Below are 14538 nucleotides of genomic sequence, written 5' to 3'. Positions count from 1 at the left end.
TTTTTTTTATTGGAACACACTGCTCATAAAAATAAAAATAAAAAAATCAAACAAAATCACAATAAGGACTTGTGTCTTCTGTTGCTTACTCTAATTTTTTCTCTCATTCATAATAACTAAAACCAATACTGAGTGGTCGTAATTTTGGGGCCCACTGCATTCAAAACAAACAATTGTGTAGTGAATTAAAAAAAATAAAAAATCAACTCATATTTAGAAATTCTTCACGGATAAATCATGCATACATGTTTCACAGCACATATGCTGCCATCCAGACAGCACTTTATTTTCAGGCAAGGCCTTGCTTGTTTTAGCAACACAAGATCTTATTGTAGTTGTGAACATAATTTAGTCCCCAGAGACCAAGACGATGTCTCCAATGTCTCTGATTTGTCTGACCAACAGTCCCAAACACAAACATATTTTTATATGCATTTATGTAAAGACAATTAAGGCACTAAAGCTATAAGTTTGAGAATGCTGTCGCAAAAAATATCTAAAATAACTCAAAATTAGTAATTAATGAACAAGTTGATTGTTAGCTGTTGGACTAATTGACTGTCTTGGTTCCACGAGACAAACTGATAATTCACAAAAGGTCACAGTAATTAACCTTCAGCAAGGAAACCTGGGGATGACTCTGACTTTCCAGTGCTTTTTAAAAATGACATTCTAAGATTGTAACACGATGACAGGACCTGCCTGTTACCGTTATAGTCACACAATCATATAAACTAACAACATACAAATAAGCACACACACCAACACTTGCGCATAAAGCTGTGAGGTTATACTGTTACTCTTCCGTCGGCTTTTATAGGCATTATCTAGATTTGATTTATGCCCCAGGACTGTGCTGATTGTTTTCTATTTACAAAAGTGACTGCACAAAGAAGCTTTGCCTCAAAAAAAAAAAAAAGAAAAAAAGAAAAAAACCTGTACAGGCCACTAAATCAAACTCTCCAATTAATTATGAAGGAGAGAGAGTGAGGGAGAGCAAGCCAGCAATTAATTATGAAAGTGAGAGAGATGGATGGGAGAAAAAAAATGAGTGAAAATTCACAGTAAGAAATAAAAAGGGGCAATGAAGTTTGTGACCAATTCGAAGTAAGCATGGTTTATTAGAGAGTTCTAGAACACAAAGAGAGATACAGTCTCACAACACAAAATAAAACAGACTGCAGTAAAACCTTTTACATATAGTGACATCTGAAATTACAAACAACAGTTGGACAAACTCTTCTTGATCGAAGCTAAAAAAGGTTTTTTGACTTATGAATTAAATAACAAAAGCTTAAAGTGCGATTATTTTGATATGTAGTTGTTTTAGTACATTTAAACATACAACGATGCCAAAAATTATTCCGCTTCTTTAAACTGAGGATTTCCTGTTTTATATCTTTGAAACGGAATAGTTTTGAGCTGACGTTCCCTACGAAACAAGCTATTTAAGTCAGTCACCGTGGGCTTTGGAAAACTGTGATGATCATGTTTTGGTTTTTTTACATTTTTTTTGACACTTATATACTAAAAGAGAGGATAATTAGTCAATCAAGCAAATAACTTGCTCATAAATAAATGATCCTGATCAATATATGGCCAAATTCGCCAGTCTCTACAAGACTCTAATAATAGATATGTGAATAACCAAAACCTGAAGATATAAAGTAAATTCCCTGATAGTCATTTGTGCTCTAGTACTTTTATGTAATTTATGTGCTTTCTCACCCCAAACAGACATGAGATGGCGCTGTTGACCACAGTAAGAAAATTATGGCAGGTTGGGTACAAGACTTAGGATCACAGGGGCATGTGAGGGCATGCGAATTGTTTATCTTTTGGAAAATAAAAAATTCTATTAGGACCATAGGTTTCACTCGTCAGCACTGGATGCCAGCATCTCAGAGATCTTAGCAACCTTTCCTTATCTTGAACTTATGTTACTGTCATGAGGCCAGGTACATGCTCAGTGTCACTAAATTACGATTATCCACTAACATTTTAATTTTCTTCTTCATCGTCTTCATTACAACCCTCTCCTGAATCCGGAACCCACAGTCCAGAGTCAATACACCTCATAAGGTGATATTTCCCTTCCTATAGACAAAAACACAGTGATGACAGAATGATGAAGTTAACGGATTCACACTTTTAAAATAATTTATTCTATTCAACAGGTGACTTTTCTTGGGTGAACATTACAATTTCAGAGCAACAGTTAGAAACGCAAACACTCACCTCAGGGTCCAGATTGCGAATAGCCTCCTGTAACATCTGAATGTTCTTCTCATCAAAGCTCCTCTGTATTTCCTATTAAACAAACATCGTCAGAACACTAACCTGAACAGAGAGCAATATATTGGTGTGTTAGCCTAAAATATGAACATCGCCTTTATTACAAATGTCAAACATCTGCCTTCTCTCAAAGCCTTGGTCTTAATTTTTTTGTACTATGTCACTGTAACGTTTTTCTCAAGCCGATTTCTAAGCTTAGGGAAAGAATATGATGATATTTACCTTGGACACAGAGAAGAATCCACTCTGCTGAGCTGAGTATTGACTGCTGATTATCCAAATGGCAAAACAGCTCAGATCAACTGACTGTGCAATTACGAAACAAATCTATAACTTTTACATCTGAAAAATATGAAAAAAAGTCTCTAATTCTTATTACAGAGAGACAATCTTTTTCACTCCAAAATTAATTTGAAGGGACAGAATGTATAGCTGACCACATTTCTCTTTGCCTTTGAGTGTTTTTGTACAATATGTACAATGAAGGAAAAAAAGGACTAGATAAAGTATCTGTTACAGATACTTTATCAGTTAGCTGTTACAGCAACCATATGGACCGTGATGAGCTTTGTACTGTAAAGTGAGTGAAATAAGAGACCCTCTAACAAGGCTCATGTTTATTTCTTAGCCTCGAGGTAACCATTGCAATAAATCTTTTATTTTTGTTGCCGTGTAGTTGTTATTGTGGTTTGAGCCTTTTACACTGCTGTCAGAAACTATGCATTTTCTAAATGTACCATGTTAATTACAGGGGTAAAAAGGAGCTTAGTCTGCTGCAGACTTTAGATTTCAGCTTTAGAGTCCTTTCCTGACATTTGCTCATATACTCTTATCATTGTTTGACCACAGAAAAACATATTTGATAAGATAAAGCTATATTACATCTGTGGTTGTAAAACTGGTCTAATGTCTAATTTAAGCAGATGTTTATATTTGATGTATTTCACCCCTGAATCTCACTTAATTAATGAATTAAACTGAATGGAAATCGGTTTGCAAATCATCTTTCCCATTTTTTTGATTGCTCACTGAACATTTTCACGAAAGTAGCTGTTAACCTAAAAATAAAGCTGGCATTATTTGCTCCATGTCATCGGAACTACAGCTTCCCTGTGGCAAATATGTCCATGGAATTCTCAGAAGTGTGCGCATGTGGTTACCTTTGGCAGTGATTTGTAGACCTCTACAGGGTCTAATCCACCTGGGCCCAGCCTTTCCTGCTTCTCCTCCTCCTCCAGCTCCTTCATTGCACTGTCCATACGAGTCTGCGCACAGCTACGAACACGCTCCTTCAGCAACTCCAGCTCATGGTTGAAATTATCTTGGTATAGTTTGTCTGCCATCTTGACATGGACACACACACACAGACAAAAGGATATTGTCAAATCATTATAGATACACACAAAATAACTTCCCCTGTGTAAAGTGACTAAACATTCAGCAGAACCCATGTAACAGCAGACCTTGATCTTTGAGAAGAACTGTCTGAAGCAGCCTCTTGGGTCGACCTTTAGCACCCGAGCCAATTCCAAGATGAACTTCATGACAATGGCCTGGTGGGCCACCTGCTCCATCAGTGCACGTTTCTACGCATGGAGAATTTTCAAGATTTTACGTGGCTAATTTCTTTTTTTCAACCAGAACATGCACATTACTCCCAGCACTCACCTCATCGATCTCTAAATCAATGCAGATGACAACAAGGTAATTGGCCGTCTCCTCACACACTAGATGTGGATTGTCCGATAGGTACTTTTGACTGTCGTCCCAGCGTCGCAGCATACCTGGTGCACACACAAGTACATCCAGAATTACACTACATTCAAACTGGGCCCTGTTATTTATATGTATCCAAGCTATAGCAAGTAACCCTGGACGAAGGGGGTTAGCAAATAGGATTTTGTTTAGGGTCAAGTTTGCAGTCACCTACTTCCAATTTTAAAGTAGTAAGAGGATGCAGTGTTGGCTCACTGTAATAATATGGCTTTTCCCAGTATTAATCAGCGTAAGAGTTTTTAAATAAAATGTCAGCAATAGTATTACATTTACAGTACTCCAGCCAAAAACAACCAGTCGCTTAACTTTCGTTGACTGATTTGAAAGCCGGTTTTAACATTTTTAGTCATTGCACTTGAACACACCAGTATTAGCAGGACCATAAGCAGTAAGCTGGCTTGGAAGAAGGAAGTGCCTGAATTCACTGGAAGGGAAATAGTCCCATTACTTTGATGGCGTTGGCATGATAAGAACATTATTGTAACAGCTACGAGCCCTCTGAAGCTGTGGAGGATGGCTGTACCTCTTTCCTGGTTAAACAACTAACAACTGGATTTTAATCTTTGACAGCAGACTATAACAAGTAAAGAAAAAGAGCTAATAAAGCCTTTTGATGAGTGAAACGTTGTCCATTTTCCAGATTGACATGTCTTTCAGACCCTAAACCAAGATTTAATGCAAGGACTTACTTTTGACAGTGAGTAATATTACAGGACATTCATTAAATTTTTTAAATAATGAGCCTAATACTCAAATAATTCATTATTTGATTAAAATAATGTTGGAGATATATTTTCACTTTGACGTTTTTTAAAACTTCAAATGGGCTTATTCTTTGATGTACCCACTGTGTCAACACTGAAAAACATGATCCGAGAGTTTCCACTGGACTGTGTCCAGTCTATGGTCATGTTCAGATTACAAAAGACAGAGAGAGAGAATGAGACCGACTTCCTGGCCCTGTTCTGACACTGTTTAAATCCAAAATTACCTTGTTTACACAACCTAAGCCTGAGAATAAACCTGCTCCTAAGTAGGTCAGAGACTGTATATGTGACACTACCCTTAACTTCAAAAACAAACAAAAAAAACACATTTGGTCAAACTATCAAGAATATTATCTGGCTAACTGTTAATCAGTGTACAAAGAACATGAACGAGAATGTGTTTGTCACACAGGAAGGCATGAGAAGAATTTTGGCTATAAGTGACTAATCGTAAAAGGGGAATTTCCTCGTTCACTTTTGAAGATTATTTTTCCATTACAGTGTCATACCAGCAAAAAAGGAGAAAAAATCTGTTTCAACTACTTATTGTCATGTGCTCAGTACTTTGAAAGTGGAACTCTAACGATTTTACAGATGGGTTATTTTCCGTGCCATTGAAAGTATTACCCAAACTCTGTAATGCAGTATTACAGTACGGTTCAGAGATGTTTTCTGTGGCTCTGAAGTCTGAGAAAATAAAGTTGTATATCTCATGTTATGATTTGTCAAATAATTATCTAACAGACTATGTTTTTAATAATAGCTACTATGTTTTTTTTAGGATAACTGTGAAAGGTCGTACAATATAATTTCGAACTGGATTTAAATGCAGGCTCTTATCTTGGTTTCACATCAGTTAGGCAACGTTTGCACTGATCTTAACTCTTCTACATTCAGTCTGGCTCAACATGCTGTAATGTGCTGGGACTTGGCCAGTGACATACATGCGATTGCACATTCCAGGTGGATTACTTCGTAACAACATTGGTGTAATTACAGTACTGCAAAATTGTTGAAAAAAGAAATAAAATTAATTTGCAGCTGTAATACATTTTCAGAGAAAATTATGTTTTAGATCTCTAATGCCTACTTCCACCTGGACGTCCTAAAGAGTTATAATACACAAGATGTTTCATGTCGTTCTCCTGAAAAGCGAGTCTCTTAGAGAATTTTAAATGGCTTAGCAAGCAAAACGGTGCTGGCTGAAAGTGGGGATTGAACATTAGAAAGATCAGAAGAAGGAAAAGATATCAAACGTCACATGATTACAACCTACCAAAGTGTTTGATTTGCTTTGCGTGCTTTTGCACAAACGTCTTGTGCTTCTCCACCTTTTCCTCTTCTGTGTCCTCCTTTCTCAAAGGCTTGAAGTTGAGCACACTCTGGGGGGAAAAAAAACAGAGAAAAAAATAATCGGGATATGAAAAAAAAGTCACACGAGGACGGTTAATCTTGATGCCGTGGCCTTACCTTGCTGAAACCTTCTTTGCTGATAGTATCAACATTCCAGGGCAGCTCCTTCTCTTCTCGTCTGTGTTCTTCAATCATTTTCTCAAAACTGCTCTCATCCTCCTTCAGTTTCCTAACCTCAGCCCGGATTTTCCTCAGGTAAGCCTCTCTGTCCTCATCCACGTGTCCCTCCTTTCCTCCAACTTCCAACTCTTTTAGTCTCTCTTGGGCCTCCTCTAATAACCTCTTGCATTCAGCAAAGTTAGCAGCTAGATCCTCCCCTTTCTGTTGAAACTCAGCCATTTTCTCCAGCCGAGACTGTTACAGCAGGCCATGTGGATGAGAGTAAAAAAAAATAACCATGTTTAGCTGTTAGTCAATAAATACACAAAGACTAGAAACAACAACCAAATATTCAGCATGTGGACATAAACATTGCAGACTATCTAAATTAGTGCCAGGAGGAAAATCTTAAATGACACCTATGCATTACGATGGCTTGTGTCTAGAAGCAAAATCACAAGAACTTTCACTTTATTTGTACTGCAATGGTTCACCAAAACTCAAAATGACCCTCTGTCAGCTTTAGAAAGCGGCAGTGAAAACAGAACATGGGACACCGAGGGGAAACTAGAGGCCATAATGCACAAGACTTCTACGAAGTCATGTGATTAAGCAACAGCTAAGCTCATTAGTGACACAGAGCCAGCAAGAACTGTGCCAAATCAACATGGGGACAATGACGGGATAAGCCGAAAGGTTAAAGAAACAAAAACCAAAGTAGCCTTAAGAACAAAAATACGGGCACAGTAAATATGTAAACTCTATTACTTGCGTATGCACAGCAGTAGTAAATCATACGCCTTAGTTACATCTGATGTCGAGCAAAAGGTCAAACTTTTTTATGATTTAGACTGTACGGTCACTTTGGGGATGCAATCTGACGCTGCTGTACTCTGTTGCATTAACACCCTTTTTCTATAATAGGCCACAACTCAGCCCACTTTAGCACAAACTATGACCTGCACGTGCTGCTCCAACTCGGTTAGCACTAATACTATTACAACTAACCATGTACAAGACTCCACACTTCACGCCCACTACAAGTGTCACTGCTAACCCGGTGTCTCATTCGGAACAAGCTCGGAGTGTCGACGAAGGGACTGGTGACATCTTCGTCGTCTGAGACGTAGATGTGATCCCAGACGCTGTAGTCGATGCCGGGCTGGGTGGTCATCTCCCTGCGCCCTCTCCTCGCGCTCTCGGTTGCAGCTCCACTGGAAGAAACGGACGCCGTTCGACTGTAATACTACGGCGACCGGGCGTCGAGGATTTGGGCAAACGACAGAGACATTGGCACGTTCACAAGCGCCGCAATCCTCTTAGCGGAACAGCTGTAACGCTGCTCAGCTGTAGCCTGCGCGCGCTGGGTTTGCAAACATCTGACGTCATCAAAGAGCATCACATTTCTGCGCATTTTAAAACCGAGGGGGCGATAATGGTAAAACATAGGATAAAGCTTTTTAAATTTAAGTTTCATTATTTCAAACCTGGACATGCATCTAGAGGTGGTAAAAGTACACAAACTTAATACTCGAGTCTGATGTGCTTTAAGACAGGGGTGGGTATATTTTAGCTAGATTTCTTTGATAACCGCGAAACATGGTAAAGAAATTGTTCTATTAAAAATAATGGATGAAAAACAGCGCGGCTAGTAAAGATGAGGCCAATCTTAACCACTTTATGTACTGACAAGTGTTTAATCCACATCATCATAATAAATGTGGTGGAGTCAGTCTGAATTGTAGTAAAAATAATGATATTATTCCAGTAATATTTGGACCTCGGAAATGTAAGTAGGCTTTGATATTTGAGTTAATTTTCTTAGATACTTATGACCTATATTTGAGTTCCAGGCCAGACTTACAGGTGTTTCCTCTTAAAGTATTTCAGCTTTTAGGCTACGATCACACTGTCAACTGTCAACAATTAATTTCAAACCTTACTACAGTGATAAAACATTTTTCACTAATTTTTGTCTTTTTACAATTATTCAGAGAACATATAACAGATACATAAAGAACAGTAAAACAAGAAAAAAACAAAAACAAATTAGTGTCCTAAGGCTGTTGGTGTTAATGAAATTTATTTTTTTTAAAAGCCTTAGAAATAATGAATAAAATGGAGAACAATTGCTAATATTGATAAGTGATTGATAAGTGTTACACTTCTAAACAAAAAAATAAATAAAACAATGTCAATAATTGTTCTTACTTCATAGGGGTCAATACACACACAACTTTGAGGGGCACACATGGTTAATGTTGCCTTGAAATGCTGAGTGACACAGAAAAGCCTTAGCTAAAGGACAGACAATCTCAAAACAATGAACTGATCCTAGTAATTCTTAGCTGGGTAAACAATATCCCCACATGGCATCATTAGAGCAATGACAGGGAATGAGAAAGAGCCCAAGAAAGGGTCCTTGTTAGCATCCCAAACTCTGCAGTATATCACAAAGCAACAGCTGTCAAACTGTCTATTACGCACTGGGAACCGGGATGTGTTGTCTGTGAAGACGGAAAACGTCCCTTAGGTTGGACTGTCCCATTCGATAGTTCCTGTAGTAATACATGTATGCCACTATGAAAAGGACGAGGACCACAACTAACAATAATGCTGTTCCAGCTATAATGTATGGCACGTAGTTGACTGTAGAGAGTTGGGTGAGGGGTATGGGTAAAGAGAAAAGGAAATAAAAAAACAGTATTATTTGTCAAATACAAAATTAGATTATTGAACTTCCTTCTAGAGTCAGTTTCAACTAATATGATTCAACAGCACTGGAAGCAATATTGTGGCCTTTACTAAATCGATTTCCAGTAAATCATAAATCTGAAGAGTGAATATGACAAAACCCACCTCGGACTTCAACTGTAACTGACATCTTGACAGTCGCTATCTTGTTGCTGGCAGAACAGATGTACTCCCCTTTATCCGTAGTAGCTACAGGACTGATATTGAGAACATTGCTGTCGGCAATGGCAATGGTAGAATTAGCTCGGGTCCAGGTAATTGAGGGCTTGGGGTTTCCCACAGCTGAGCAGGTCAACTGTAGATGGTTTCCCGCTGTGATGGTGATTGACTTTTCTGACACATTCAGTCGAGGCTTATCTGTGTGTTAATTGAGGGGAGAAGAAAGACAACATGATGTTATTACAGCAAAAGGAAAACCTATTTGGTTTTTGTTTATTGGGTGGTTTATGAATGAACAAGCTTATTGCAAAGTCTTATGTTTTATTAGGTCTACTTTTGGTCTGCACAGACTCCTAATGTATAGTTGGGTTTATAATCTTTTTTGCTGAACAGCTGAACATTACAAGCAAACAAGAAGCTGGCGAGAGTGAAATGAAACAAATGAGATGAGAGAGACCACAAACAACCCAGAGACGAGGAGTCAGGTGATAACGATCTGTTGGATCATTACACTTTGAGCGACCGGCTTTGAGTAGTTAAGAACAACTTCGAGTATCAGATTAAAATACACTTTCAGAAACTCTAAAAGAGGACGACATGATGACCAAAGAAAGTTGTTTTGAAAGGTTTCTTTTGTCAAAGCCATAAGGCAGATTTGTACTGCTTATCTAAGTGCAAAATGATTTCAGACTCACAGTAGACTGTGGTGATAATGTTCTGTGACTTCATCACTGGAGGGGGATGTGGTCCTTCAGGTCCCAGTTCTAGCTCAGCTACACACCAGTACTTGGCTCCATCATCTTCTTTGCTGGCAGTGATGCTCTGACTGTACGTGTCACTCGCTGGTTTCTTTGCTGGATTGTTCACAGACTGTAGTTGACCCAGTGGTGTGTTCCCTCTGTAGAAGGTCACACTGAGGTTTTGAATAGGAGCAACATTCTTTACTTCACACTGCAGAGTGTACTGATGACCCTCATACATTAACCCAGTGTGATTAAAAATACTGATGGACACACTGTCTGGAAGCTCTGTGGAGGCAAACAGAGACAGTTGTAGAGACCAACAGATAAATGCAAGTGAAAGCATGATAGTAAACAACTTTAGTACTTAAAATACATTTACTCATTTTGATTATAAAAGTTACATAGTCACCAGCAAAAGTGTTTTTGTTGCAATCAAGTGTACTTACTGTAAACGGTGATGGGCAGTTTGGTACAACACTGCTTATCAGGAATATCAGGATCATTATAATAGCAAAAGGGAGATGGTTCCCATTCTGTCATTTTGTCAACAGTCCACTTAACCGAGGTTCCATTTTTTGATTTAGTTCCCACTGGTGTTTCCAAATCAAACAGTGTGTCTGTACAATCAGACTGACATACAGAACATGTGGCAGACGTCAGGTCACCATGTTTCACCACCAGTCTGGATGGAGTGAACACTGCTTTATCTATACAGTTCACATCTGTAAAAAAAGACAATAAAGGTTTTGATTTTAAACAACTACAATGTAAAATTAGATTAAAATAAACCTAAAACATTAAAGAAACCACAAGTCAATTACTCTGATGTGAACAGTTTTTTGTTTATTCAATGTATTTGAATAAAATTGTTACTGTATCTCTTCTTAATTGTTTAAATGTATCTATCTCTGTATCATGAGTTCAAAATGTTCTTGCTTGACAGTCACAGTGCTCATTAAAGACACAAAAGTATATCAAATAATAAAAACTGTTCCAACAATAACACACCCATAAACACACACACATCAAAAAAACAACACAAACTCTTATGGTTGAAACACACTTGGTAATCCATACTGTAGCCTTATTTCAAATACACAAGTATTTGACAGGAATCATTAGAAATGTCTTCAATTAAAGCTTCTCCAATTTCATGGAAGTCATAGAGATACCCAGTTAATGTGATTCCCCCCCCCACCACCACCACCACCACACACACACACACACACACCCCAACCCCGCCCCCACACACAGGGTCCTACATGAATATGGCAGGGGTGTGGGCCATTAACCAGTCTGTGCTCAACAATGTGTTTCTGGTCATATATAATGGATTAATTCCGATAAATGACAAAAGATTACAGACATGGCTGTTTTTTGATTACACATTTCAACCTATTTAGCAAACGTTCTAATAACTTAAACTAAGTAAAAGTCAGCGGTATAATCTCTAGGCCAGATTTACAGGGGGGACCAGACAGGGAGCAGGATAACATTATTACACAGTAAAGGTCATCACACTACAACTATGTTCATAATTCATCCTCCGGTTTTCACTCCATCTGAGTACGTTTATTAAAGCTGTAGACTACTGTCCCACATGTGCATATACTGCAGGATACCGACTACAAAATCTCAGACCCCCAACAAAAACTTACCACAAGCGGACACGTGGAAGTCCCGCAGGCTGTAGACCAGAGAAAAAACCAAAAATATGTACGAGAAATCCATTATTTCCCCCCTTTGTGTGGTACGTTCACAGCAGTCCAGGAAACCAACGCCTCGCTGCTCAGAGAAAGAAAATGAAAGTAAAAATGAAGGCAGCTCAAGCTGCACGTCTTCTTCGTGTCAACATGTCTCTAGGCGCGCATACAGCCGCGAAGTTCTGTTGGACGTCGGCAGAACCATATTTTTAAAGTTAAACTCTGTGCATGCAGAAGAGCTCGTAGCGGGAGAAAAAACCCGCGGCGGCGGGCTTTGTGTTTATGCCTGCTCGCCCCTGGTGGAGTTCATGATTATCAAGTGCCGGCCGTTCTATCTGCCGAGGGAATATACAGCCATACAACATCAGCAGCAGGAACGATGCACTTAATGAACTGCACCAGTACATCAGTGAGCAGCAGACAGCCCACCCTGATGCTTTTCTCATCATAGCTGGGGACTTCAACCATGCAGACTTAAAGAGTGTGTTTCCAAAAATACACCAACACATTAACTTTCCAACTCGAGGAAATAACATCTTAGACCTTGTTTACACCACACAGAGGAACTTACAAAGCCCTTCCCCTCCCCAACCTCGGTGCCTCAGACTACATCACTGTCATGCTAATGCCGGCTTACAGACCGCTCATCAAAGTCGCCAAACCGGTTAAAAAGCAGATACAGGTGTGGCCGGAAGGGTCGTCAGAGGCTCTTCAGGACTGTTTTGACACCACTGACTGGGATATGTTTAAGCAGGCTGCCACATATAATAACACCACAGACCTCCAAGAGTACGCAGAGACAGTCAGTGCCTACATCAACAAGTGTATTAATGATGTAACTGTCAAAAAGACCATCACTGTACGGGCCAACCAGAAGCCATGGATGACAGAGGACGTCTACAGACTCCTGAAGACGCGCAACGCTGCCTTCAGAGCTGGAGATGAGGTGGGCCTGAGAACAGCCAGGGCCAACCTGTCTCCTGGCATCAGAGAGGCTAAGAGACAGTACTCCAGGAGGATAGCCCATCAGTTCAGCAACAGCAGAGACACTCGGAGCCTGTGGCAGGGAATACAGACCATTACGGACTACAGGCCCCCACCGCGGACGTGTGACAGTAAGATCTCTCTGCTGAACGAGGTGAACACCTTCTTCGCTCGCTTTGAAAAGCAAAACAGCTCCACTGCACAGAAAAATCCACCTCCTCCCGGCGACCAGGTGTTGATGCTGACCCCAGACAGCGTGAGGAGATCCTTCAGCAGGATCAATGCACGGAAAACTCCGGGTCCTGACAACATTCCTGGGCGTGTACTGAGAGACTGTGCAGCAGAACTCACCAATGTCTTCACAGACATTTTCAACATCTCTCTACGTCAGGCTGTTGTACCCACATGCTTCAAAGCCACCACCATCATTCCAGTCCAGAAGAAGCCGTCTCCATCCTGCTTCAATGACTACCGTCCAGTTGCACTTACTCCAATTATCATGAAGTGCTTTGAACGGCTAGTCATGCACCACATCAAGTCTGGGGCTGGGGCTCAACAATCCGCTGTGCAACTGGCTGTTGGACTTTCTAACTGGAAGACCTCAGGCAGTAACACATCCAGCACCATCACACTGAACACTGGGGCCCCCCAAGGATGTGTGCTGAGCCCCCTTCTCTTCACCCTGCTGACCCATGACTGCACACCATCACACAACTCCAACCTCTTCATTAAGTTTGCGGATGACACGACTGTGGTGGGTCTCATTACCAACAACGATGAGACAAACTACAGGAGCCAGGTGAGACGGCTGGCCGGGTGGTGCAGTGACAACAATCTCTCTCTGAATGTGGAGAAGACGAAAGAGATTGTTGTTGACTTCAGGAGAGCGCTCACCCAGCACACTCCTCTAACCATCAACGGTGCTAATGTGGAGAGGGTGAGCAGCACCAAGTTCCTGGGTGTGCACATCACAGAGGACCTCTCCTGGACCGACAACACTGCAGCACTAGCCAAAAAAATCACAGCAGCGTCTCTACTTCCTCCGCAAACTGAGAAGAGCTAGAGCCCCGCCCCCCATCATGTACACCTTCTACAGAGGCACCATCGAGAGCGTTCTAACGAGCTGCATCACTGTGTGGTATGGGGCCTGCAACGCCTCCTGCCGGAAGACTCTACAACGCATAGTGAGAGCAGCTGAGAAGATCATTGGTGTCTCTCTCCCCTCCCTCCAGGACATTTATGGAACCCGTCTCACCTGCAAAGCCCTCTGCATTGCGGGTGATCCCACTCACCCGTCACACAGCTTCTTCAGCCTGCTGCCATCAGGGAGGAGACTGCGGAGCCTACAGGCCAGGACCAGCAGGTTGAAGGACAGCTTCATCCATCAGGCTGTCAGGAAGCTGAACTCGCTCCCGAACTTGCCCCCCCGTCCCTCTTCGGCCTCAGTACTGTACTGTACAGGCCCAGAACTATAACCCCCCTACTACCTCACATGTAAACTTAATTTAAAGAACTGCTCTTGAGCCCTCTGCACTCTGCCACTTTTACCAGTCTGAATAAGCCATTTTTGCACTAATTCTGTTACCTGCACTGATGTACACTTTACTGGTTTGCATTCCATCTGCCATGTGCCTTGCGCTACTTTTACTTTATTGTACTTTCTATTGTATTTTTATTAGTATACTCACCAATGCCCTTATTGTATAGTTGAATTGTATAGTGTATTTTATATTTTTATATTTATGTGATCTAGATCTTAGGCTCCACTGTTAGAACTACCTGTAAGCACCATGGATCCGAGAGAAATGCAATTTCAGTTCCCTGTATGTATGTACTGTACATGTG

At 40.6% G+C, this 14538-nt stretch overlaps 2 protein-coding genes across 8 annotated transcripts; both read right to left on the bottom strand.

Moving 5' to 3' along the window:
* Positions 1 to 1101: 1101 nt before the first annotated feature.
* On the bottom strand, positions 1102 to 7734 carry cdc37 (cell division cycle 37 homolog (S. cerevisiae)). 7 transcript variants are annotated; one of them, XR_010913909.1, is made up of 9 exons: positions 7408 to 7732; positions 6309 to 6605; positions 6115 to 6220; positions 3964 to 4079; positions 3759 to 3881; positions 3456 to 3638; positions 2518 to 2563; positions 2239 to 2310; positions 1102 to 2097 (listed from the first exon to the last, which is right to left on the bottom strand). XR_010913909.1 is itself a non-coding variant. In XM_067498719.1 (9 exons), exons 1-9 carry the CDS (start codon positions 7522 to 7524, stop codon positions 2002 to 2004), a joined length of 1194 nt encoding a protein of 397 aa, XP_067354820.1. In that variant the 5' UTR covers positions 7525 to 7734; the 3' UTR covers positions 1102 to 2001. The 7 variants fall into 7 exon arrangements, 4 of the variants coding, with proteins under 4 accessions (XP_067354820.1, XP_067354822.1, XP_067354821.1 ...); XM_067498719.1 differs by having other exon boundaries at positions 2518 to 2601; positions 7408 to 7734; XM_067498721.1 differs by having other exon boundaries at positions 2518 to 2601; positions 7359 to 7732.
* A 680-nt stretch (positions 7735 to 8414) lies between these two features.
* On the bottom strand, positions 8415 to 11867 carry LOC137124078 (vascular cell adhesion protein 1-like). Its single transcript, XM_067498724.1, has 5 exons — positions 11665 to 11867; positions 10453 to 10728; positions 9959 to 10291; positions 9210 to 9461; positions 8415 to 8999 (listed from the first exon to the last, which is right to left on the bottom strand). Exons 1-5 carry the CDS (start codon positions 11735 to 11737, stop codon positions 8830 to 8832), a joined length of 1104 nt encoding a protein of 367 aa, XP_067354825.1. The 5' UTR covers positions 11738 to 11867; the 3' UTR covers positions 8415 to 8829.
* Positions 11868 to 14538: the final 2671 nt, after the last annotated feature.

Source organism: Channa argus, chromosome 3, assembly GCF_033026475.1.
Source record: "Channa argus isolate prfri chromosome 3, Channa argus male v1.0, whole genome shotgun sequence".
Lineage (NCBI taxonomy): Eukaryota > Metazoa > Chordata > Actinopteri > Anabantiformes > Channidae > Channa > Channa argus.
This window is presented reverse-complemented; position numbering and strand designations above follow the sequence as displayed.

Bases quoted from the DNA above. Each gene is read 5' to 3' on its own strand.
- cdc37 (XM_067498719.1), bottom strand. From the start codon at position 7,524: ATGACCACCCAGCCCGGCATCGACTACAGCGTCTGGGATCACATCTAC. The intron at 6,606-7,407 runs GTTAGCAGTGAC...CTGCTGTAACAG, and splicing joins TGTTCCGAATGAGACACCGG to TCTCGGCTGGAGAAAATGGC. The intron at 2,602-3,455 runs GTAACCACATGC...GTAATTGCACAG, and splicing joins TCTACAAATCACTGCCAAAG to TCAGTTGATCTGAGCTGTTT.
- LOC137124078 (XM_067498724.1), bottom strand. From the start codon at position 11,737: ATGGATTTCTCGTACATATTTTTGGTTTTTTCTCTGGTCTACAGCCTG. The intron at 10,729-11,664 runs GTAAGTTTTTGT...CTTTTTTTACAG, and splicing joins CTTCCACGTGTCCGCTTGTG to ATGTGAACTGTATAGATAAA. The intron at 9,000-9,209 runs GTGGGTTTTGTC...AACTCTCTACAG, and splicing joins AGTTACAGTTGAAGTCCGAG to TCAACTACGTGCCATACATT.